General features: G+C 35.2%; 1 protein-coding gene across 1 annotated transcript in view; it reads right to left on the bottom strand.

The window, feature by feature from the left end:
- Positions 1–26,456, bottom strand: part of TBC1D32 (TBC1 domain family member 32) — a 219,780-nt gene that overhangs the window by 100,512 nt on the left and 92,812 nt on the right. The window contains exon 23 of the mRNA XM_080805345.1: positions 19,867–19,955. Within this exon, the coding sequence (XP_080661471.1) occupies positions 19,867–19,955 (89 nt within the window). The remainder of the gene's footprint in view (positions 1–19,866; positions 19,956–26,456) is intronic.

Genomic DNA, 26,456 nt, shown 5'->3' with positions numbered 1-26,456 from the left:
TTGCCTTTAAAGGTGAGAGAACAGATATGATTATATGATTATATTACATAAGAGTCTGCATCCTTCTTGCTGGAGTCTCTCTCCTCTGACGGCTCTGAAGAAGCAAGCAGCCATTTTGGCAAAAAATACATAGCAAGGAACTGCTATTGGTTTCTTGGATTGAGAGGCGGCCTTCAACAGACAACCTGCAGAGGTCTCTAGCATCTAGGCAGCAAGAAAAAAAACTCTCGGTCCTAAAACCATGAGGAACTAAATCCCACCAATAATCTGTGTCAGTTTGAAAAGAGAACTTTCCCTAATTGAGCTTCACATGAGACCACAGCCCATTGACACCTTGATTGTAGCTTTATGAGACTGTAGAGGACCCAGCTAAGGTGTACCTCGACAGAAACTGGGATAATAAATGTGTATTGTTTCAAGCCACAAAGTTTCTGGTAATGCATTAGAGACAAATAGGAGTAAACTCCAAGACTCATATCTAAGCAACTAAAAGTATGATGTCCCATTTGATTGATATGGAGAAAATAATTAGAAACAAGAGGAAAAAATTGTGTGTGTGTGTATGAGATATATGAATATGAAAATTATGATGACCAGTAACAAAATACAAAAAAAAATTGTATATAATACACCAGTAATAACCAATTAAAACATTACCATGGAAAAAGAAACTGTGTTAATAATAGCAAAAATAATAACACAGAAGATACCAATAAGAAATGCATAGGTCCTATATGTAGAGAGATAAAATATATCACTAAATAATGTAAAAAATTTCACTAGACATAGCACCTATCTGGATTAGAATATTAAATATTATGCCTAAATAAAATGCCTCCACTAATAATCTAAAAGAAATTTTTTTAAAAGAGGATGATGAATGATTTGTATATACATTAAATCTCACAGACTCTTTAGCAGTAGTTTACCATGTTCTACATTTGGAAGAGGCATAACATATTTAGTCTCACAACTCTGTTAGGAAGTTTGTCACCCTATCCATTTCCATATGATGAAATAGAAGCATAGAGAGGTTAAAAATTTTATCTAAGATTACTCTGGCAATGTGATTCCAGAGTTTGCGTTCTTAACCACAGACTGTAGTAACTGCCACAAACTGTAGTATATACTGAGGAATATAATATTAGGCTATAAATATTAAATTCACAAAAGAAATAGAAAACCTCTTTGGAAAAAAAGAACATTTTAATGAGAGTAACTAAAGAACACTTAAACTAAATAGAGATATATACCATGTTTACATATTACAGAACTCAGTACTATAAAGATGTCAATTAACTCATTACTGATCTCTAGAATTCACTCCAATGATAATTAAAATCCCAGTGGGCTGGTTTGTGTGACAGACTGAATGTAAAATTTATATGAAGGGGCACCTAGGTAGCTCAGTCAGTTAAGCATCCAACTCTTGATTTTGGCTCAGGTCATGATCTCAGAGTTGTAAGATCAAGCCCTGCACTACTGGGCTCTGTGCTCAGGGCAGGGTCTGCTTGAGATTCTTTCCCTCCCCCTCTGCCCCTCTCCCTGCTTGCTCTTGTGCTCTCTCTCTAAAATTAGTAAATAAAATCTTTTAAAAAAATTATATGGAATTTAAAAAAAAGTAAAAGTAGCCAAGATATTTTTTGAAAAAGAATAAAGTGGAAAGAATTCCTCTGTTATTGTAATTTATTATGAAGCTATACTAATTAAAATAATGTGCTATTTATACAAGAATGAAAACAATTGAATTGACAATAGGAAATTCAGAAATGGATACCTGTTTCACAACACAATGAAAAATTATGCATGTATGTATACAAATAAATATGCAGCTGACATTTCACATGTAATAGAGTTGCTTATAATAGCCCAACGTGGAAAGCTGGAAATAACCCAAATATCTACCAACAAGATGATATATAAACAAAACATAATGGATTCATACAATGGATTATGCAGCAATGAAAATAAATTAACTGAAATAAATGCAACAGTAATCTTAGAAAAAATGCTACACAGAAAAGGTCAGACATGATAGAATATATAGTCTACACCATCATTAATACAAAGCTCCAAAGGCAGCAAAATTAAAATATATTGTTTAGGAATACTTGCCTATGTAGAAAAAATATAAAGTAAACCAAAGAAGTAAATTTAGCCATGAAAGTCAGATAGTGCTTACCGTTGTGGGAATGAAGGGACTTATGATCAAACAAAATCCATAGTGCTAATAAATTCTCTTGAACATGTTTACTCAATGGGAATTATGTGGACATTTATTTCACAACAACTTGTTAAGTTACAGATTTATATTTTATGTAATATTTATATTTTTAATATTTCAGAAAAAATCTTAAGTATTATTCTAGATGGGTAATGGAAAAAGTAAGTCATTAGAACCATAAGAAGTATAAACATGGGGCGCGTGGCTGGCTCAGTGGGTTAAGCCTCTGCCTTCGGCTCAGGTCATGATCTCAGGGTCCTGGAATTGAGCTCTGCATCAGGCTCTCCGCTCAACAGGGAGCCTGCTTCCCCCTTTCTCTGCCTGCTTCTCTACCTACATGTGATCTGTCAAATAAATAAATGAAATCTTAAAAAAAAAAAAAGTATAGACATGAATTTAACAAATTTTTTTAGCCTAATGATAATATTAAAGCTAAGTTTACAAAGTGAATAGTGTATAGATTATTTTACATCCACTAACCTAGAAGAATGATCAGGAAAACACGTCTCAAACTGTAAATATGTATAGGTATAAACAAACTGTCAAGTTTAATTTTTGTTGGTCTTAATCCCAATTTCCAGAAGCTATGGAAAAAATCTCTTCATTTCACATATAAAACAAGCTAGTTATATCCAGAAGCATTCCAAATAAAGTCAGCAATTAGCCAAGGTAAATCCAAATTCATAGGTAAACTGGATAAAGTTTTAGTGGTATATTTCCAGTTTTTTTTATGAACAGAGAAAAAGTACTGAAAATAATTTAAAGTAATAACTTATATAAAGGGGCACCTGGGTGGTTCAGTGGATTAAAGCCTCTGCCTTCGGCTCAGGTCATGATCCCTGGGTCCTGGGATTGAGCCCCACATCAGGCTCTCTGCTCAGCAGGGAGCCTCCTTCCCCTCCTCTCTCTCTGTCTGCCTCTCTGCCTACTTGTGATCTCTGTCTGTCAAATAAATAAACAAAATCTTTAAAAATAAAATAAAATAAATAACTGATACAAAAACATCAACAGTAAGTACCATGGGCAAATTTCAGAACAGTATATATATATATATATATATATTTATTTATTTATTTATTTATTTATATACATGTCTGTCTCTCTCAGGATACAGTTAGAAGTAGATCAAGTTTTCCAGACACAAACCTTAAGTTAGGCACCATTAGGTTACTTTTATTGAAATAAGTTTCTGTACATCAAAAGACAGACAACAGTCAAAGACCTTAAATGTTCCTTTATTCCCAATTTCATGTAATGCTAAGCAATATTACCTATGCTATTATAGTCTTATGGCTCCCATGAGCCCACACAGTCTAGCACCGAAGGGGCTATGAGGTTGCTGTTTGAAGGTGGTGAAGATATAAAAGAATTCGTCCATAGCCAAGCTTGTGGAGGCATGACAAATGACTAAGGTAGTGAGGGCTTCAGGCCCTTTTAGTAACTCTGTGAAAGCATCTGGATACCTGTGGCAATATTTAGGCAACTCTATTACCTCATTTGAGTCAAGTTTATTGATGACATCTAATAACCTGACATGCAATAATCCAGCTTTCTCACCTCATATCAGGCACTGAAGACTAAATCCCTATCTCTATTAGACATTTAATGCTGCACATAAGCATTATCTCTAGACAAATAATCCACAGAAATCTTATTGCCACAGGGAAGAGAAGATATAATAACTGAATTAAATTTTCTGTGAAGAAATACAGACATCTCTAAAATACATTACTCAAATAAAATGGTCACAATTTACAAACTGCATTTCGAAAAAAAAATCTATATAAAATATTGATAGAGGGTCTCAGGATTTTCCCAATCTTCTCATAACCATGGAAAGCCAACCATGTTTTTATTGCTGAGATCAAAATACTCTGAAATACTAAATATTGACTATGAGCTTCAGTGAAAGTGAAACTTTCCATATACATCAGAAATTGGAAGCACTGTTCAATCTGCCCAATGTTCTTATGTTTCCCTAACCCTTAGTGTGTGTTCATTATATGTAACAAAAGACACCAAGATAAAGTTTCTTTACAAGAATGAATTAACAAACCTTCTACAAATGATAAGATAATTTGTCCAATGTGAACACCAGAAGCAATCTGCTTTCACTGACATGGACAGCAGTTATACAACTATATCATTTTATCAAAATTTAGTCCAAGATGCCCTTGATTATCCTACGATTCCTCACATCATCAAGAAAAACCACTGATATAATGTTAACTGGACCTCTCTCAGTGGGAAGGAAGTAGATGGTACTCTAGACGTTTTATTAAAACATAGGTGTGCTAGAGAGTGAAGATCCATACAAATTGAGAGGTTTGCAAAACAGATGAACATATGGGAGGGGGTAAAAAAGAGAGAGGGAAAGAGAGAGAAAGAGGGGAGAAAACAAACCATAAGAGATTCTTTCTTTTTTTAAGATTTCATTTTATTCATTCATTCATTCATTTATTTGTGGGGGTGGGGGCATGTGTGAGTGGGTTAAGGTGCAGAGGGAGTGGGGGAGAGAAAGGGAATCTCGAGCAGACTCCAGACTGAACATGGGCTTGGAACTCCATCCAGGATACCACCCAGGGTCCGACTGGGGCCTAACCCTACCACCCTGAAATCATGACCTGAGCTGAAACTAAGAGTCGGATGCTTAACCGCCGAGCCACCCAGGTACCCCAAGCATAAGAAATTCTTAATGACAGAAAACAAACTAAGAGGTAATAGAGAAAGTTGGGTGGGGGATGGGCTGGATGGGTGATGGGCGTTAAGGAGGGCACTTGATATGATGAGCACTGGGTATTGTATGTAAGAGATGAATCACTGAATTCTACTCCTGAAACCAGCATTGTACTGTATGTTAACTAAACATAATTTAAATAAAACATTAGAAAAATAAAAAGCCATTAAAAATATAAAACACATTGAGAGGTGTGCCAACTCCATGAAGTTTGAGTTCTAATGGCCTAGATCACACACAATGTGCATAGTGTATTATTAAATTTTATATTATTTACTACCAAGAAAGTAACATAATGCATGATTTTAGCCTCTGAATTTTGGAAGCAATGTCTATGACATTTGAGTATGCTGCTCTGAACTACTTATCAAGTAACCCTTACTTATCAACTTTACATGACTCAAAGGCTAAAATAAGAACTAAAACTCAGGCAGCCTCCAAGTCAGTAAAATCTAACACTTGAGCATTTAGTCTAGCATTCAGTGTTGGTCAAAGTCTTAATGGTTGGTAAGATACTACATAAAGCTTCTGGCAACAGGCAATACAAGATTTACACAAGGTCTCCCATGATTTCAAAGTAAATCCATGTTCTCTTTTTTAAATAAATATTCTTGTTTGATGAACATAATCTCCAGCCCCGTCCATCATGGCTACTTGGTTCATAAGCCCATTTGAGTAAGCACTAGGGTAGCTATGATAAGAGGCTGACCCATCAACAAAAGGAATTATTTTACCTCCTTTATAGAAGGAGAGATCCCCTTCAAGGGCATTGACATGAGTCAAAAATACCTTAGTCTGGGTATATTCTCAGAAGACCATCTATATACAACTTCTTTTTTTTTTTTTTTTAAAGATTTTATTTATTTATTTGACAGAGAGAGATTACAAGTAGTCAGAGAGGCAGGCAGGGAAAGAGGAGGAAGCAGGCTCCCTGCTGAGCAGAGAGCCCGATGTGGGGCTCGATCCCAGGACCCTGAGATCATGACCTGAGCCGAAGGCAGAGGCTTTAACCCACTGAGCCACCCAGGCGCCCCTATATACAACTTCTATTTCTACAACTTCAATCTTCTTAAACCAATCTTCCAATTTTTTTTTCTTTTTTTTTTTTTTTAACCCTGAGTCCCTGACAATCCAGGACAGCCATTAGGCATGTTCTATAAGTTTATAAATCAATATCTGAACTCAAATCTCCTAGACAAAATAAATAAGCAGATCTGCTACTTCAAAATTTTTCCTCTGAAAAGCTATTAAACTATAGTAGCCCAATTCTGGCAGGTAGTAACATATGCAGTACCTGATTTAGATTTTTCATCCTCCCTGGTCATCTAGTTAGAGAAAGCTTCCCAGGACTCATAGGTAGTGTCATGAATGTGTGCGCCACATATTCATACAATACTTATGTTCTCAGGGCCAGTTTAATCTTCTTATAAATACGACTTGCACTTGGTGGTGGAGTTATATGCATATAAAACTTTTAGAAAATAATATAAATAAATAAATATAATAATATAATAATAATAAATAATAATAAATAATAAATAAATAATAAATAAAATAATATAATGCCCAATGCCTAAAAAAAAACACCATATATTGGCTGGTGGTTCAGAGTACCCTGTAAGACAGTACTTCAGTATTGCAAGGTACCATGTCCCACATGATGCCATACTGAGTTTTCAACATGTCATTCCACCACTATCTAGGATTAGCTACTTCGGGGAGGGAAGGGTACATTATAAAACTAGTGAATATTGTGGATGTTTGCTCAGTGCTTCTTTTGTTGTTAGTTTCTTGGTCAAAAGTATTGTTTTATAAATGTCATGACTTAATTTAGAACAACAGCTAAACCTACATAGGGAATTATCCATGATTTGAACGACATGAATTCTCTCATCACCGACGATCTAGCTAGGTTCCACTGCCCAAATTGCAGTAGAGAGAGACCAGCAATGGACCCAAAATGTAGCACATAATCTGGAGAGATCATCCAGCTACCTTGTGGCAGGTTAATTACATTAAATGTCTTCTTCAAATTTCATATGAAATTTGACATCCATCACCACCATGGTTCTCTACCAAATATGATCTCACCAACTCTGCACTTACTGATGCCTTACTGAAAATCATGGTATTCATAAACATGACTTCTGACCAAGAAACTAATTTAACAACAAAAGAAGCATTGAGCAAACATCCACAATATTCACTAGTTTTATAATGTAGCCTTCCCTCCCTGAAGTAGCTCATCTCGGATAGTGGTGGAATGGCATGCTGAAAACTCAGTATGGCCTCAACTAGGACATAATACCTTATAATACTGAAGTGCTGTCCTACAAGATACTCTGAACTACCAACCAATATATGGTGCTGTTTCTCTCAGAGCTATAATATGGGTCTAGGAGCTAAGGGGTAGACATAGAAATGATCATTTTCTATGGTTTTCTCACCCCTCAACTCTGTAGGATGCAGCATGGGGGTGGAGCACTGTAGTTTTCAGATATTATTCCAAAAAAGAATACTTCTATACTTCTACCACAACATTCCTCTAACCTTCTGAGGCTCCTCAAAACCCTGGGCCAATAAGCAAAATAAAGTAACTTTGTAGGCTAGAGGGATTGACCATGATCATAAAAATAAACAAACAAACAAACCCCACTACTGTCCAATAGAGACACAGGAAAGTCAAGTGTAGTGGCCAGCGAATACTCTGTACTACCTAATTGCCATACCTAGTAATAAAAGTTAAGTTAGTCTAATGCAGCTCCATACAGATAATATCACTAAGGGTTCAAGAACCACAAGGAAGCTCTGGAATGCCCTACTACATTAAAAGTCCTAAGCAGCTGAGGCCGGTTGGGTATCAAGGGAAAACAGAATGAAGTAATTGGGTAAAGAAGTTATAAATATCAACCAGAGCCTTATATCCACTTGTAGAGATGAGGATTATAGTAGCTAACCATATTTTCAACCTTGCTCTGGTTTAAGCAAACACTTAGGTATTAACCAATTTCCTGTTCTTGATTTCTTTACCTCCTATTTTACAAAGGATGTTGATTTGTAATTTAGTTTACAGGTGAAAGGATATGAATAAGTGACTGTAAATGAACTAACAAAGAATGAAAATCACCTAGAGATTTATGCTAACATTGAAAAGACTCTAGATCTCCCTGTCAGGGAAGATGGTGAGGGCATTTTTGTTTGTGGGAAGGAAATTATTTTGCACAAGTAAAGAGCGCTTACTGCTATCACTGTTGTTTGGAGCTTTAACGCTCTGAGGTTTAAATGACTCGAAATATTTAAAGTGCTTAGAATCACACCTGGCACACAGTAAGCAATGCTGTAAATACTTGACATTGTTATATTTTACAGAAACATCTTGAGATATATTACCACTAGATATAGGGGAAAATAGGCAAATGGAAGAAAGATGTCTTATTAATGTTAAGAAAAATAAATTTGGGGAGCAGAGGAATAATAGAATAGAGATAACTGGAATAAGAAAGGAATAGTAGAATAATAGCTCTTGAACTGGTGAAAGCAACAGTTAACCCTTTTCAGCACCAACGCCCTTTTCTCTCAGCCACACTAAATGCCTCTGACTCATGATTTCCAGAAGGTAAACCTCCAGTGTTCTGCTAAAAGAGGGAAAGAATGGGGTAGGAGCAGAAGGAATGTGAGGGCATATCTGGATCTTTTAATTTCAATACTACTATTGAAAGTCTTAGACTTTCGCCTATTGCTCTACTTCCATCTATATCCACTTTGGTTCCTCTGATTCCTAATAATTCTAAAATGTTGTGACACAAAAAGTTGCTTCTGGGCCTCCCCTCGTCACCTTGGGTCTTAGTTTTTCCAGCTCAATCAATCATTTACAACTACCCATTTGTTTTGTAACTCGTCCAGTTATATTATGGAAGTTTCCATCCCTTACCAGTCTTGAAAAACTTCCACACCATCCTTTCTTACTAAGAAAATGCCTCCATCAAAACAAGGAGTAAACTAAGAAACAGGAAATTGGATCCTATGTAAAAGAGGATCCAGCTCAGAAGAGAAATTAAAAGTGGTCCCCTGAATGATGAAGGGAAATCCCAGAGGGCTGACACATAGGGCTAAAAGATCCTCCAGTACAAAATGAAGCGAAGGGATGTGATACAAGGAAAAAAGCTGATATGTTACCTGATGTCCTTTAGCTTACTGTATGTTTCCACAAACATGAACAGGACATGGTCCCTGCCCTCAAGAATGTGAAAACTTTGGGACTATAAAAACATAACTTGAAAATAATGACTGTAAGGCATCTTGACATTTATGTTATAAAGCACTACTATGTATGGGTCAGGTATTACATTCTCTGGAACCAGACTATCTGGGTTCAATACCAGCTTCACTAATTACTTGCCGTGTCACCTTAAGCAAATGGCTTAACTTTTCTACAGCTCAGTTGAGTCATTTGTAAAAATGGGAGATAAGAGCACCTATTTCACAGGGCTCTTCTGAAATTAAGTGTTTAAATGTGAAACCAGTATCAGTACCAAGGACATAATGAGAACTATGTAAGTACTAGGTTGTGCTGTGATAGAGGCAGGAGTATATTTTTTAATGATAGTCTAGGCATACATTAGTAGATATATAAAAAATGAAGCAAGTGTAAAATCATGTAATTATTAACTTCAGGAAAAATAAAGTACTAGTAAAAATGAAATATAGTCATAGTTTACTACTTGGCCCATAAAGAAATAATATTTATACCGACATAAAAATGTAAGCTTTTAATAGTGACTTAATCAGGTTTGTGATAAAACCATAGAGACGGGAGAGAAGGAAAGCAGAGGACATCTAAATCCTAAGCTTCTAAATCTCTAAAAACAAGATAAAATCTAAAGTTTAAAAATCAAAACATAGGGATGCCTTGATGGTTCAGTCGGTTAAGCCGCTGACTTTGGCCCAGGTCATGATCCCAGGACCCTGGGATCAAGTCCTACACCTGGCTCCTCGCTCAGCAGGAAGCCTGCTTCTCTCTCTGCCTCTGTCTGCCACTCTGCCTGCTTGTGCTCTCTGACAAATAAATAAAATCTTTAAAGTCAAGACATAGTATAAACATGTTACTGAAAAATCTGGAGATAAATGACAGGAAAAACCAATTCAAGGAGTCAAAAGTGACAACCTCTGAGGACTGGACTTGGGAGTAGAGATGGATGGGGAGAGGATTACTCTTCATTCTTAAATGCTTTCCCCATACTATTTGGCTTTTTAAACTGTATACCTTTACTACTTTATTTTATCTAAAGATTCTATTCATCCACTAGAGAGAGGGAATGAGCAAGGGGGAGGAAGAGAGAGCCTGATGGGAGACTCAATCCCAGGACTCGAAGATCATGACCTGAGCTGAAGGCAGAAATTTAACTGACTGAGCCAACCAGGCACCTATACCTTTATTACTTTAATAAAAATAAATAAAAAATAGTGTTTGGTAGATGTGACAGAGACCATGAACTAATATCTTTTCAAGCTGCTCTGCCAAGGAGGATAAATATAGATTCTGTGCTGCAAGTGCAAAGTAAATTTAAGTCACACAGAATCTGGACCCTTAGTCCTTCACTTTTGCTCAAACAGATAAAACAAAAACAAATATATTTGTTTTCTAAGCTCTCAATTGTTTTTTTAACTTCTTTTACCTTATTAAATTTTATCTCTAATGTAATGAAACTCAGTATGATTTAATTTCTGTCATACAGAAAAATGTTTTGGGTTAAAAAAAAGATTTAAATGCCAATTTGGCATCCCAAATGACCTTATCTTGCTTATATAAGAAACCTGAAACAAAATTCCTCCTGGGCAAAGGATTTAGGCTTAACAACAGGAAACCTGCATTACTTACCTACAAAAATGGAGCTATTCTTATCTGGGAGGGAGAAAAAAATCAAAGTATACTCAGAACGTCAAGGCAAAGACTGTTAATCAGGTAACCTGATTTCTAAGACGTGCAAGATTTTGTGCTAAACATTAAGAATCAAATTGGTCACTATTCTTAATAGGTAACAATGTACTGTGGGGGCCCTGCGTGGCTCAGACACTTAAGCATCTGACTCTTCATTTCGTCTCAGGTCATGATCTCAGGGTGGTTAAGACTAATCCTTTCGCTTGTTTTCGAATGTATCTTGAACATGACAGATTCCTCCAGGAATTTGCTAATAATCCAAATCAAGTCTCACCACATGAATAATTCTGTGTTCTTAATTACTACATACTTTGTAGTATGTCACTTTCAAATATTACATCATTAATATGACCAAGCGGGCACTGTCCAAGGTATCTAGAATGGTTCTGTGAAGTTTAGTCTTAGCTACCATCTCCACTTGAAGAAATGTGAACCATGTTCTCTGTTTACCTCATGCCTGAAGTCACAAGCCCTTTCTCTCTATCCTACTACTTTTTCCTAGGATTTCTTCCTTTGAATCAACACATTTCATTTCTACTAACACAATGTATGCATTATGATAAATTCCATAAGTTACTCATTAATTCTGAAATCAAATGCATTGGCTAAGATATACACAAACAATACAAAATCCAACACAAAAGATTTGCTTCTGATCACCACATACAAATTAGCTAGCAGAAATGCAATGCCCAATTCCCTACTTGTTGACCAAAACCAGGAATGGGACATGGATTACACACATAATAACTATTCTTTCAAATCTGGAGATTAAAGTTTCTGATGCATATACAACCATATCTGGAGAAGAGTAAAGGGCTATTAGAGTCAGTTTGCCAATAAACTTACGTGGGCAGAGGCTGTAAAGAGCCTAATCACTTGCTCTAGGTACCAAATTCATCTCTATTTCAGAAAGTGCTATGGGATCTCCTGAAGCTAGAAGTTAGTTTGGACTTCTATAAGTACAGAATATTATTTTTGGATAGGATGACCTTGCATGTTATGCACACCTAACGTTCAATAAATCTGGATATATGATCAAGGGAAAGCTTAGGGAGTGACACACAGATACAGTATTATAGTCAGTAAAGAAGGGATAACTGAAGCCACTGCAGAGGAGAAAAAGTCAATGTACTGAAGACATACACCAGAAGAGAATTTAACTGAAAGGGTAAACAGAGGAAGAGGACAACGAATCAGCAAAAACAAAGGAGAAAAGAGAATCCAGAAATAAAAAGAGAACAAAGTCACAGAATCCCCAAGAAAACAGTAGATAGAGGCTCCTAGGTAGCTCAGTCCATTAAGCATCCAACTCAATTTTGGCTCATGTCATGATCTCAGGGTGCTAGGATTAAGCCCCGTTGTCAGGCTCTGCATTCAGCATGGAGTCTGCTGGAGATTGTCTCTCTCTCCCTCTCCCTCCCCCTCTGCTCCTCCCTATTCATGGATGTTCCCTCTCTCTAAAATAAATAAATAAAATCTCAAGGAAAAAAAAAAAAAGACAGTAGACAGCACTACAGCACTTAATAGGAACTCAATAAATATTTTTTGAATGAACAAGTTAATAAAAGGAAAAGGAGTCAATAGTGGGTGGAATATAAAATGGTACAGAGAGGTAAAGTAAAAGGAGTCATGAAAAGAGGGAAGATAGAAATATATAGTTTTGAAAATGTGCCTAAGTTTTTAACATAGCAAGTCCAATTCTAAAGAATTGTTGTAAAGATAATATGGGCATGGAGATATTTATAAAAAATGTACAATAATTTTTAAAAATAACCTACATGTCTAAACACAGAAAATTGGGATTCATCCATATACTAGAATATATTCAAGCCTTTAAAATTATGCTATACATGAACATTTATATATATGACAGGATGATTTAAAATTAAATTAAAAAGGCAGTGTTAAAATAATAAAACTCCTATTTAAAAAAAAATACATCCAGCAAAAAAACCGAAAAATTTTAGCATGAAGAGGATAACGGTAATTATTTCTAAGGAAAAGACTAACAACTATTGTTCTGTTTCCATTATTTTCTAATTATTATTTAAAAATAGGAATTCTTTGATTAAATAAGAATTTTCAATCCATTACTGATGTCAATTAGTAATAGATCATCTGTTTTCTTCAAATTAAATTAAATATTATGTATGTATTTATGTGTACATGTGTATATAAAATCCAAAATGTGCATGGTTTTGTAGTCAGATTGTATCTAATTTCTGATACTAAAAAAGATTGCAAGAGATAATTTTAAAACTGCGTATTACCGATGTTAATCAAATTTAAGTCTAGTTAGCATCTGGGTCACTGGGAATAAATAATTTTGTGATTTTCTGTGATGGAATATTAACACGTATCTACCTATGTTTGCTAAAATAACCACACTGGTTCTAAACTGAAAATTACTTTTTATTTTTCATCTTAAAGTCATCTTATAGGTCAGGTTTTTTACAAAGAAGGTAATCATACATAAAACTGTTATAGTGTGGGGTACCTGGGTGGCTCAATTAGTTAAGCGTCTGCCTTCAGCTCTGGTAATGATCCCAAGGTCCTAGGATCAAGTCCCACATTGAGCTTCTTGCTCAGCAGGGAGCCTGCTTCTCCCTCTCTCTCTGCCCCTCACTCCCTATTCCTGTTCTCCCTTGCCCCGCTTTCTCTCTCTCTCTCAAATTAATAAATAATCTAAAAAACAAAAACAAACAAAAAACCCTGTTATATTGTGTATATAATTTACTGTTGTGTGTAAATATAAAATAACTGAAATAGCAAGTGATACATTTTAAAAGGTGTTCTATAAATAAAGATTTCAGAGTTTTTTGTTTTTTGTTTTTTAAGAAAACTAACAACATGCCACATTAGAGTTTCAAATAGAGAATGAATAAGTTATAGGAGATCTATATTAACATTTCTTTAACCATATTAAATTTTAATGTGTATATTTAATGAAGAGTTACTACATAAGATTTAAGTTGCTAGAAATGCGCAATTCTAGAGTCTCTAATTAAAACCTAATTTGTAGTTTCATATAAAATATTAATACTGAATGATATAAATATTTCTCCATGAAATACAGTTTTTATACTGCAATAATGTAGGCATGAGCTTAACATTCCTCTAACCTAAAGACGGTTAAGAAGAACTTAAAATTAGTAAGCCATGAGAGCAGGATCAAAATTTTCCAGGGTATGTGACATTAAAAGCAAAGGCAACAAAAGCAAATAAACAGGTGGAAGTATATCAAACTCAAAAACTTGCAGAGCAAAAGAAATCATCAACAAAATGAAAAAACCACCTACTAAATGAGAGAAAATATTTGCAAATCATATCTCATAAGGAGTTTATAATATTCAAAATATTTAAAGAGTTTACATAACACCAAAAAAAAATTTTTTAAATCCAATTCAAAAAATGGGCAGGGGATCTGAATATACATTTTTCCAAAGACGACATATAGATGGCCAATAGCTACATGAAGAGATGCTATCAGGGAAAGGCAAATCAAAACCACAATAGCATCACCTCACACCTATCAGAATGGCAGTACTGTTGGTGGGAATGTAAACTGGTGCAGTCACTGGGGAAAACACTATGGCGGTTCATCAAAAAAATTAAAATAGAACTACCACATGATCCAGCAACTTCACTTCTGGGTATTGATCTGAAAACAAAAATATGAATTTGGAGAAGATTTATGCATCCATGTTCACTAAAGCATTATGTACAATAGCCAACATATGCAAACAACCTAAATGTCCACCAATGGATGAATGGCTAAAGAAAATGTAGTATATATATTATGGAATACTGTTTAGCCATTAAAAAATTGAGGTCTTGCCATTCGCAACAACATGGATGGACCTTGAGGGCATTATACTAAGTGAAATAAGGCAGAGAAAGAAGTATTGTATGATTTAACATGTGGAATTCCAAAACAACCAAACTCATAAATACAGAGAATATACTGGTAACTGCCAGAGAGGGGAGTGGGCGGTGGGGGAAATCTGTGAAGAGAGTCAAAAACAAACTTCCAGTTAAAAAATAAATCAGTCATGGAGATGTAATGTATAGCATGGTGACTGTAGTTAATACTGCATTGCATATTTGCAAGTTGCTAAGAGAGTAAATCTTAAAAGTTCTCATTACAAGAAAAATAGTTCTTAACTATGTATGGTGACAGATATTAACTAGACTTACGTGGTGACCATTTCACAATATATACACAAATATTGAATCATGTTGTAACCTGAAACTGATACATATCAATTATATATCTCTATTAAGCCTCAACTTTGGAAAAGAAGATATTATAGAGGATCAGAACCTGAAGGTGCCTTAATTTTTGTCTGTAAAAGACAACATTCAAGAAAATAATTTGCACCCAAAATTTTCAATAAATGTACAACTTTCTTAAACAAGTTAAAAAACCAACAGATTTAGCAAATAAATGTTAACCAAATAACCAGAAAGTACCTAGCAATGTGGTGGACATGAAAGTCAAAGAAAATGATATTCCCTTAGTAAGTTTAAGTTTTATCAGGATGAGAAATAAATACCAAATCTGTGGGAATGACTATAAAGGCAAAGGACATAGAGGAAAAAGACAAGATAAAAGTATGCTATCCTAAGTCATGGAGAAAGTAATTCATAGAGCAACCTTTGCCTTGAAGGATGAGTCAAGTTTTTATAAGATAACAAAAGTGAAAGCAATATTTGAGACAAAAATATAGGTATATAGGCAATAATAAACACTATGATTGAGAAGATAAGAAGTCTAACCTATTAAGCATTAGTTCAGGCTGAAGAAAGGTGGAAAATAATGAACATAGGAAAGGTGTAGATATATTATAGAATTCCCTAAAAGCCACAAAAGGAAGTACGGAACTCTCAGTTATTTAAAATGGGAAGGCGGGGAGTTTTACAAGGATGTGTTTCTTTTCTGCATTAATTACCTCACTTTTTTATTACCTTAACATCTGATTCCTCATTAGGTAGTAAGGTTAAAGAGAATGAACACATCTTATTTACTCATCATTACATCCCCTACATCTAACACAGAGCATAACAAGCATTCAATAAATATTGGCAGAGTAAATGAAGTAGAGAAGAGTAAACTAACAAATTATAAATATTAATCTGCAGCCATATTAAAGAAGTGCTGCATATCTCATGTCACTACACTAAGCAACCTAGATTAGTTTAATCTCCCTCGTGTGTAGAGAGGTAAGAAAGATCGAGGACTTAAGAAGGCAGGTTAGGAAACGACAGGAGACTATCCTTCAACACAGGCAGACACAGGGAAGATGCGAGGCCAATGAGAGCATTAATGTCCTCATCTCTCACAGTAGAGAGTCAATCAATACTGTATAAAAGTGAAATATAATGTTCAAACCACTTGAAATGTTTTACATAATCTTTTTTTCTTAAACTTAGAGGAATCTCTGGGGAAATAATTACCCCTGGAGTGAAAAAAAAAAACCAGTTACTTGAAATTCAGCAATTTCTTCTGTCTCACTAGTTTTTCTTTCCTATAAAATCCAGTTAGAATTTAAAATGGAAACTCTATTATGATTCCATTTTTATAAAACAATCTCCACATATCTATTCTTCTGTCTGTACATGCACAGAAAGATGTCCAGAATATTTCTCCTCAATGTTAATAATGTTACTTTCAGATAGGTGCAGGGGATTAAGAATACACTTATTTGATGATCACTAAGTACAGAACTGCTGAATCACTATATCGTACACCTTAAACTAATACATAATGCTGTATGTTAACTACACTGGAATTAAAACTTCTAAAAATAATGTTACTTTCAGAGTTAGGAAGAATGTCACTTAATGTGTTATAATTTAGTTTCCAGTGTTGGTTAATTTCTTTATAATAAAGATAAATCACTGTCTGAAAAGCAAACAAAAAAAGTTAAGACGACTTTCAAGACTGAGCTACTGAATAACTGGTTGGGCCACTTAATGAGATGGAAACAGATTTATTTTGTTTTGTTTGTTTTTGTGGGAGGAGATCCAAAAGTTCAGTTTTAGACATGTTAAGATGTCTGAGAAATGTATGAATTGAGACATCAAGAAAGAGTTGCATATTTGAACCTGGCAGCTCCAAATAATGATTAAGGTTAGGGATATAAACTATGGGGCACCTACTGCCATACAGGATACATAAAGGCAAAGATGTAACTGGATGAACTTGGGGCGGAACAAAGAGGAAAAAAGTGCAACTGGGACAAAGTCCTGATTATTCCATATTCCAGAGATTGCTAAGAGAATGCAAAAGAGAAAAAATAGCAGCTATGGAAGTTTTCATAGAAGCAAAGAGAACTCTTACACAGAAAGAAATGATCTACTATGTCAAATGCTGATAGTTACAGGAAGATGAGAATTAAAAAGAAGAATCTATTACATTCATCAGGATAGAAGCTACAGGCAACTTGAGCAGGATGTATAATTCTGACCAAGTTATAAAGTCAATGTCAAATCTAAGTGGGTTGAGAAGTAAAGAGATGTGAGCAAGTGGGGACAGTTTATACAGATTACTTCATATGGTGAGAGGAAGAGAAACAGGACAGTGACTTCAGAGACGGGAGGTCAAGAGAAATTTCTTTTTGAGTGTGCTTCATTGTAAGATGAAACATGTGAAGGCACGTCTGCACCCAGATGCCAAAATTAGAAAAGAACAGGCTAGAAGCAGAAACAAAGAGGATAGGAGGGCTAACCAAAGGAGCAACCTTCTTATATATTAGTCATTTACGATACAAGATTTTTAGGATCTGAACAAATAAAAATTTGAAATTTACAGAGAATGTGATACTATTAAAAAGTGAAAATCCACATTTCACTGAGCCCTGTATTAGCCTCATCTAAGTGCTGTGGCAAACCTACAGAAACTGTATTAAACTTACTGTTATTCAGAGGGGAAAAAAGTGAATGGAACAAGTAGTGATAAGTATACAAGGCAAAAACATTTATGAGATGAACTATTGAGGGGAACAGTATAATAAAGGTACAATTAGAAACAAAACCATTGTAGAAAGTAAAGAAAATGATACAGGTAAGAATTCAAAACACAGAGAATCACAAGATTTATAGAATACAAAGGCATGATATAAATTATCACTATTGGGCCTCAATGACCAACGCTAGACTAAAATTAGTAGAAGACAGTAAATTATCTAACCTCAAAAGTATGATTTAAAAATATAACTGAATATTATGAGCATGAATTTTGAAATACAATGAAACAAACATATGTCAAAGAAAAACTTGCTAAAAACCCACAAAAAATAAAATACAAACTTTTCCTCAGAAAGTGATTTGGTCTTTTTCTCTCTTATTGCTGATGCTGTAAACATAGCAAATTACTTGGTGGCATGTAGAAGACTACTGGGGTACTGAAAGAATGAAGACAAAATTTACTTCCTAGTTAAACACAAAAATCATAAAAAGCAAGAAGATATAAAGAAACACATGAAGTAATACTGCTACTACATCTATTATGAGCATTTTTATAGTGCTTGCTACATGCCAGGCACTGTCAATAAGCCCTTCTAGTTTTTCTTATGCAATTCTCATAATAGTTCTATGAGGAAAATAATACAATTTTCTTCCATTTTACAGATGATAACTGAGATCCCAACTCACACAACTAGTAGAGAGCAAGCAAGTCTTGACTCTAGAATCCATGTTGCTAATCTAACCACCATACTACACAACACTATTACACATATGGACAATGTCATGGCAAATTTTCTCCTGTAGAACAGAATGACTCCATTTGGATATTGCACTACATTTGAAAAAATGTAAATTAATATATTTTATTCCCAGAGGTATTTTACTTCTTGGATGGCTTTTTACATGACTTAAAATCCCATTATTATTTTTTTAACAAAAATACTAGGGAAAAATACTGTTCTTTATACAAAAACAAAAAAAAATCACTCACTATATCAGTTAAAAAGAGGCCAGAATCTATATTCTATATAACTCTGAGTTCTACAAAACTCAGAAATATACTTGCTATGCAGAAGAAGTTCTACTGAGTAGATTTTTCCTAGTATTTTTCATCATTGCTTCCTATATGATGTATCTGATGCTATACATGATAAGTTTAATGTGAAAATACATTTGAGATAGAGGACACATGAAGAACTAAAATAGCTACAGTTTTTCTACCTTCTTTGAATGAAAAAGTCCAAAAATGACACTCAGCTATTAATGGTTAAAAAAAAAAAAAAAAGAGTTTGAGTTTAAGATCTATAATATATACTACCATCACCAGAGATTCTAATTTTAGAAAAGTGACTGCTTTACTTCTTAGGTAGAGCATTCTCACTGATGCCCTCCCTGTTGGCTGAAAAGGTAATTTTGCTAGTGGAAAGAAAAAAAAAAAAAAAAGAATCACAAACCTATGAAAATGGAAAATGGTTTTAATTCAGCTAGTTTTAAAAGTGGTAATTTATAGGTAGGAAAACAAATTATAGGTCTATATATGACCAAAAAGTTTTAAAGCTTGGAAAAACTGAGGTTAAGGAGTAATGGTTAACATCAAGGAGCATAATTTGAGCCTCCAGACAGATCATGCATTTTCAGGCCTCTCTCAAGTCTCTATTACGGAAGGAGTCCCATCAAATACCAACACAGGGAAGCCCCAGTTGACTCCTGAGTGAACTGAAGAGTCTGAAAAAAAGTCCTGTTTTTAAAGAGGCATTTGTAATATAAATCAGACAAATGTGGAAGACATGGTACTAATACAGAACCTAAAGGTAGACAAAGCGATTATATAAAAACCTAATACCTATATTTATTTTGTCTATAAAGTTATCATTTACCTTTAAACATGCTTTAAAAATTAGCTCATTTTAAATACTTTTTGAAAGTATATAGAACATATGCTTAACTGTTTCTGCAAGATAGAAAATGTACCTCAAATAAAATTTAGTGCCTTACCTTAGACCAAAGATGTGTGATTGTTCATAGTTGAATAAAGAACGAATCTTAGCTTCTGAATTCAAAATTATAAGTCTATCTATAATATCCTGAAAAAGAAAGACTTAGAGTGAGACTGTGGTTGACTGAAACCATTAAAAAAAAAAAAAAAAACACAACTCAAGAAAGATTAAGATTTATGGTTCTCAAACTTGGCTTTATATTTGATCACTTAAGGAGCAGTTAAAAAAAAATTACCAATGCCCAAGTCTCACCATTAGAGATTCTGAATTAATTGGTCTTGTTGTGTCTGAGCATTAAGATTTGTTAAAGTTTGTGAAACAAGTCATCTCACGTTTAGCCAAAGTGGAGAATCACTAATTTCTACCTCATTCTGGTACTGTGTGAGCAACTTATACAATCGGCTAAATACTGACCAAACTGTTAAAAAAAAATGTAAACTACTTCGAAAAACAAATATGAAATCTACAAATGTGAAGCATGAACAGAGGATTTGAATAGTTTTATCTAGTAGCTGAAACTTTGTTGATAGTCTCTGCTCATGTAAATCAGTGGTTTCCAACCCTGGTTGAACACTGGAATCACCTAGAGAACTATTAAAAAAAATTATATATACATATACACGTATGACTAATGCCCAGGCTCTATCTACCCCAGACCAATTAAGTCAATATCCTTGGGGGTGTGATTTTGACATTAATATCCTTTAAAAGATTCGCAAGTTGTTACAACGTGTAGCCAGGCTTAAAAATCATGATGCAAGTGCAAGGAGAACCTGAGGACCAAAGTGCCACCAGCCATCCCAAACCCTGACAATGTAACCCTACTATGCAATTTTGAGCACTCTCTAAAAGTCTTTCTTTTTAGAATGCCCTGATTTGTGTAGATCTTTGGGTTTAGGCCTAAGAAATTTATTCACAGACGAATACTTGTCTCTCTCATTGTTCATTTTCTTGACCAAGAAACTTGCTACGCCCCAGTGAGTTCTAATTGAAGACATTTCTGTGACCAATAGGTAAAAAGGAAGGTTTTGCCAGGGAGTAAATATCTACAGACGTCTACATGGATGATAGTACAAATGTCATATCATCAAATAAATAAGAAGCATGGAAATGACTTTGCAAGGCTGAGAAAATAAGCTTTCAAAATTTGAAAAACACAAATCAAAACATAGTAAAAACTGGATTTTGTGCCAACTTGTATAGTAAAAGTTTATACCTAACACTTAGGAATGCATTTATTATCGTTATACGGATAGCCTGTAAAAATGTGTAAGTACTAACACAGAAGTTTATAATCAGCAAACATTATATAAACTGCCTAACATGAAGAATAAAAAGATTGCCCTCTTAAAATCTGTCATTTTGTCTGCTTCTAGCTGGTCACTCCTCTTTGAAACTTTATGATAGAACATGAACTAAGTAATTCATTCATATTCCCAGCTTCACATTCAGATTCTCAATAATTTATCCACTCTCTTCCTTTTCCTAATTTCTCCTTTGACAGTCCTGATTAGGCACAGTGACAGAGCCATGGAGCTCTCCTTGACTTGTCTAGGCACCTGGATACTATTAAGTAGTCCCTAAATATATGGAGAAACTTGTTTGCCAGGTGTTTCTTCAAATAGGTAGATATTTTTACTGTTAAAAATAATTTAAGAAATTATCACTGTTTTATCATAATCTTCACAGATTAATCTAGAATTATGTATCACTTGCCTTCTCTTATCTGAGAGAAGAGAATCTTCCCATCAGTTCTATGATTGTAGCTTTTGGAAGGATTACTATGGACTTCTCTTCATTAGTAGGATACTACTAGTATAGGTGACTGAAATTTGTCCAACTATCTGGATACTAAGCTCAGATTCTGACAGACAGTGACACTTTGGGACTCTATAAAGTTCTAGTTCCAAATGCTAAGTACTAGATATTTTAAGAATAAAAGAGGTAGAAAATATATTACCAGCAAGCTAATAGAAGACTAGATTGCAGTGATCTATCAATGATAATGCATTTTCAGAGAACAAATGTTACGGTAAATAATTTGTTCTTTAAAGAGGATTACATTGATGGATCACCACTTAGGGAAGAAAATGAAACTCCTGGGAAGCCTGCCTTATGGAGAACTTCGGTTTCTAAGCACTGCAACATGTGTCAATAAGGCAATCAGTTTTCTAAATCAAGCAGCATCTTCCTAACAATAAGCTAGTGGCAAGTAAGGCCTGGGACTCAAAGAAACAAAAACAAGTCTGAAATTCTTTTTAAAGGATACTGCCCAACTAGAAAATACACTCAATGATCTACAGGCCAGAATGAAACCAAAACTAGGAAAACAAAGGAATATCCATTTACACAAATACGTACATGCCTGAGTGCCTGCTGTTTACAAGTGTCCCAATGGTCATGTGTGTGTTACCTGACTCTTTTCACTTCAGAAAGGGATAACTGCAAGGTAAGGGACAGATCAGTTATAATGCCAATATTCCTGCACCTGCACCACTAGGAGTGGCTTGTGACTGGTTAGCCCATGAACATCCTCAAACAAAACTCAACCTTTAAGGTTCTTCCTTGGGATTTTTCAAGTGAGAGGGCTCTTAATCCATTCTGGCTGCTGTAACAAAGTATGATAGACTGGGTGGCTTATAAACAACAGAAATTTTATTTCTTTTCTTTTTTTAAAAAAAAATTTTAAAGATTTTTATTTATTTATTTATTTGACAGAGATCCCAAGTAGGCAGAGAGGCAGGCAGAGAGAGAGGGGGAAGCAGGCTCCCCGCCTAGCAGAGAGCCTGATGCGGGACTTGATCCCAGGACCCCGAGATCATGACCCAAGCCGAAGGCAGAGGCCTAACCCACTGAGCCACCCAGGTGCCCCAGAAATTTTATTTCTTACAGTTCTGGATGCTGAGCAGTCAAAAATCAAGGCAACAGATTTTGTGTCTGGCAAGGACCCACTTTCTAGTTTTTAGATAGTCATCTTTTCACTGTGCCCTCACATGGCAGAAGGGGTAAGAGATTTCTCTAGAGTCCATTTTTTTTCAATTATCCATAACCACACCTCAGATAAACCTCACTGGCTACAATATTGCCACTGTGCAAAACTGGAGTCTGTATGTTTTAAAGGTACTAATCACTTCCTGAAGGCCCACCCCCAAATATCACATTGGGGATTAGGTTTCAACATATGTATTTGGGGGGTACACATTCAGTCTACAGGAGGGAAGGAGAGGAAAAGGCCACTCTCCTGTTTGGTAACCTAGTGAGTTACGCTGTGACCCCAACAAAAGATATGTCCACATCCCAATCTCCGGAACCTATGATTGTTACCCTATTTGGCAAAAGAGTGTTTGAACTAGGTAATTAAGAATTCTGAGATAAGATCATTCTGGATTAACCCAAGTGGGCCCTGAGACTGTGACAAGTATCCTTAGAAGGGAAAGACAAAGGGAGATTTAAGACAGATGAGGGAGAAAATCTTGTGAAGATGGAAGGCAGAAACTGGAGTTATGTTAGCAAAAAGACATGAAATGCCTGGAACAACCAGAAGCTGGAGGAGGCAATGAAGAATTCTCCCCTGGAGACTTTAGAGGGAATGTGTCCCTATTAAAACCTTGATTTTAGACATCTGGCCTCCAGAACTGTAAGAGAATAAATCTCTGTTGTTGTCATCTACCCAGTTTGTGGTCATTTGTTATGGCAGCCCTAGAAAACAACAACAAAGGGAAATGGTGAAGATGTCAGTATAAAGTAACAGGTAGTCCTGTGTACTCTCCTATAGAGAACACCATCTGGAGAAGAAAACACTAATGATAATTATACCAGGCAATTCTATAGCATTTATTATCTGCCAAGCAGTGACTTGAACTTTTATATTTCATTTAATTCTTACAACAACCCTGGGACAGGAACATTACTGGTTTCTTTTAACAGAAAATTAAAGTTCATCTTGTCTGAAGTCACACGGTTTGTAAAAGGCAGAACTGGGAATCTAATCCAGGCAGTCTGGCTTCAGAATACAAACTCTTAACCTACACTGTGCATAGCTTTCAATAAAGCCAAGATAGGCAGTAACAGGACAAGATGACACAGACAGACAAATGTGAATCTAGCTTCGAAGTTCTATTTCTACTTGTCCTTGTTTTTTGTTTTGTTCTTTGCTCTTGTGGCACAATGAAGTCCACAAATATTTAATTTAGCATATATTGCACACCTTCTGTGTGCCAGGCATTATGCTAAATACTGCAAACATATCCTCAGGGTTGAAAAGAGCTTAAAGATTATGTGCTACAACCATCCAATAGGTTCTTGGATCTGATCTGCAGTATCTCCACCAAGAAGAACCAAGATAAGGAACTCACAGAATCCCAAGGTAGCCTATCCCACTTTTAGTCAGCTCTGACAATTAGCAAGTTCTCCCTTAGGTTAATTCACTGTTTACACTCCTTGGTTACGCAAAGGGAACTATAATCAGCTATCACCTCTTATTAAGAACACGGAATACTCCTGTCACCAGTACTGAGATCCAAATTTACCAGTTATCTCCCACATCATGACTCTACACAAGCTGCAGATGTTTATTAGACCAATATATTTTCTTATGCAGGTCAATAAATATCCTCATCTGCTGAAACTAATTCAAACTGAGTTTCTCCAATAACTAAAGAGGTCCTACCTAATACATCATTTATATAGCTGCAAATTAAGTTAAGTTAAGCTGCAAATTAATTAAGTTAAAAGAGCTGAAGAGCAATCAAAGATTGTATGTGTTAGAAGGACAGAATATTTTGTTATTGACCTTTAACTTACTAAAGTACAACTTGAGAGTTGTTTGCAGGACCTAGAGTTTTGGTAGATACCTGATACGAAATCATGAGAAGTTAAGGTCTAACATCCCTAAAATATAAAGAATTCCTCAAAACTAAGAAAAAGAAAACAAATAGAAAGTTATTAAAAATAAATTGAAACACCAGTCATCAATGGCCATTCAGCATAAGAAAAAAATGTGTTATTCACAAGAAAAACATACATTAACACTTTCCTCCGGTCAGATATCTACACCTCTGATCACATAAACAACTTAATGAGACTGTTAGAAAACAGTCACAATTACATCTCATTGATGGGAAAGCAGAAAGATTACTCCCTGTGGATAGAAATCTAGCGATATATACTAAAATTACATATGAATTTACCTTTCAACCCAGCAATCCCACTTCTAGAAATCTAGCCCAAATATACTATAGTAGGCAGAATTTTAAGAGGCCTCAAGATTCTCAGGCCTTAAACACTAATGCATGTATTGCTGTGAAGAGATTTTTGCGGAAGTCCTTAATCGATTTTAAAATAGGAGATTATCTGAGTGGCTCTGATATCACCGCAAGAGCCATTCAAAAGAAAAGAATTTTCTTGGGCTGTTCACAGAAGAGGAGATTCAAAGCATGAAGGGATTTGATAGGAGGGAGGTTGTTCACAGTTGAAATGGAGGGGGCCACAGGACAAAGCCCCAGGAGCAACTCTTGGCTGACAGCCCCCAGAAAGCCAGGCACTTTAGTCCTACAACCTAAGAAACTGAATTCTGCCCAGAATTAGTTTGGAAATGCAGTTTTCCCCAGGGCCTCCTGATAAGCACTTAGCCTACCCAACATCTTGATTTCGGCTTATAATACTCTGAGCAGAAAACCCAGGTACACAGTGCCAGACTTCTGACATACAAAACTGTGAGCTCATAAATGGGTGGTTTTAAATTTGTAGCAAGTTGTTATGCAACAGCAGAAAAAAATATATAGGCATACTGGTAAGTACATTAATATAAACCAAACTATTAATTTGGCATAACTTATAATACCAAAAACCTTAAAGGATCCAGTGTCTACCAACAGATGACTGGTGAATAAAAACACAACACATCCACACAACAGTATACCATCCATTTGTAAAAAAGGGTTAAGGGCAGAGCTCTATATACTGGTGTGCAGTAATCTCAAAGGCACAAAATTAAAAGAAAAATGCAGGGGCGCCTGGGTGGCTCAGTCACTATGCCTTCAGCTCAGGTCCTGATCTCAGAGCCCTGAGATGCTGCCCACCTCATGCCCTCTCTCTCTCTCAAACAAATAAAATATTTTTTTAAAAATAAGAGAAAATGCAGAGACAGGACAGTGTTTAGAGAATACTATCTTTTGCTTAAGTCTGGAGGGAAAAAATATATATACTTTTTTAAAGTAAAAGTTGTAAAGTAACAGTTGAAGGATAAACCAAAAACTAACAGAAAGTGTTAGCTATAAGGGAATGTTATAAAAAAGAACTTTCTGCAATGATGGAAATATTCTCTCTCTGTGTTACCTAACATAATAGCCATTGCCCACCTATGGTTAATGGGCACTTGAAAACTTGAAATGTGGATAGTACTTAAAGGAAAGAAATTTTGAATTTTATTTTGTTGTCATTAATTTAAATTTAAATAACTAGATGGAGCTTGTGGCTATTATATTGAAGATCAAAACATATATACACAGAGAAAAGACAAAGGGAGATTAATATGCAAGCACATTCTGTGAATATACCTTGTTACATACTGGAGTCACTTTTTTTTTT

The sequence above is a fragment of the Martes martes genome, assembly GCF_963455335.1.
Source record: "Martes martes genome assembly, chromosome: 6".
Taxonomy (NCBI): Eukaryota; Metazoa; Chordata; class Mammalia; order Carnivora; family Mustelidae; genus Martes; species Martes martes.
The sequence above is the reverse complement of the archived record's forward strand: the minus strand, read 5'-3'. Positions and strand labels throughout refer to the sequence as shown.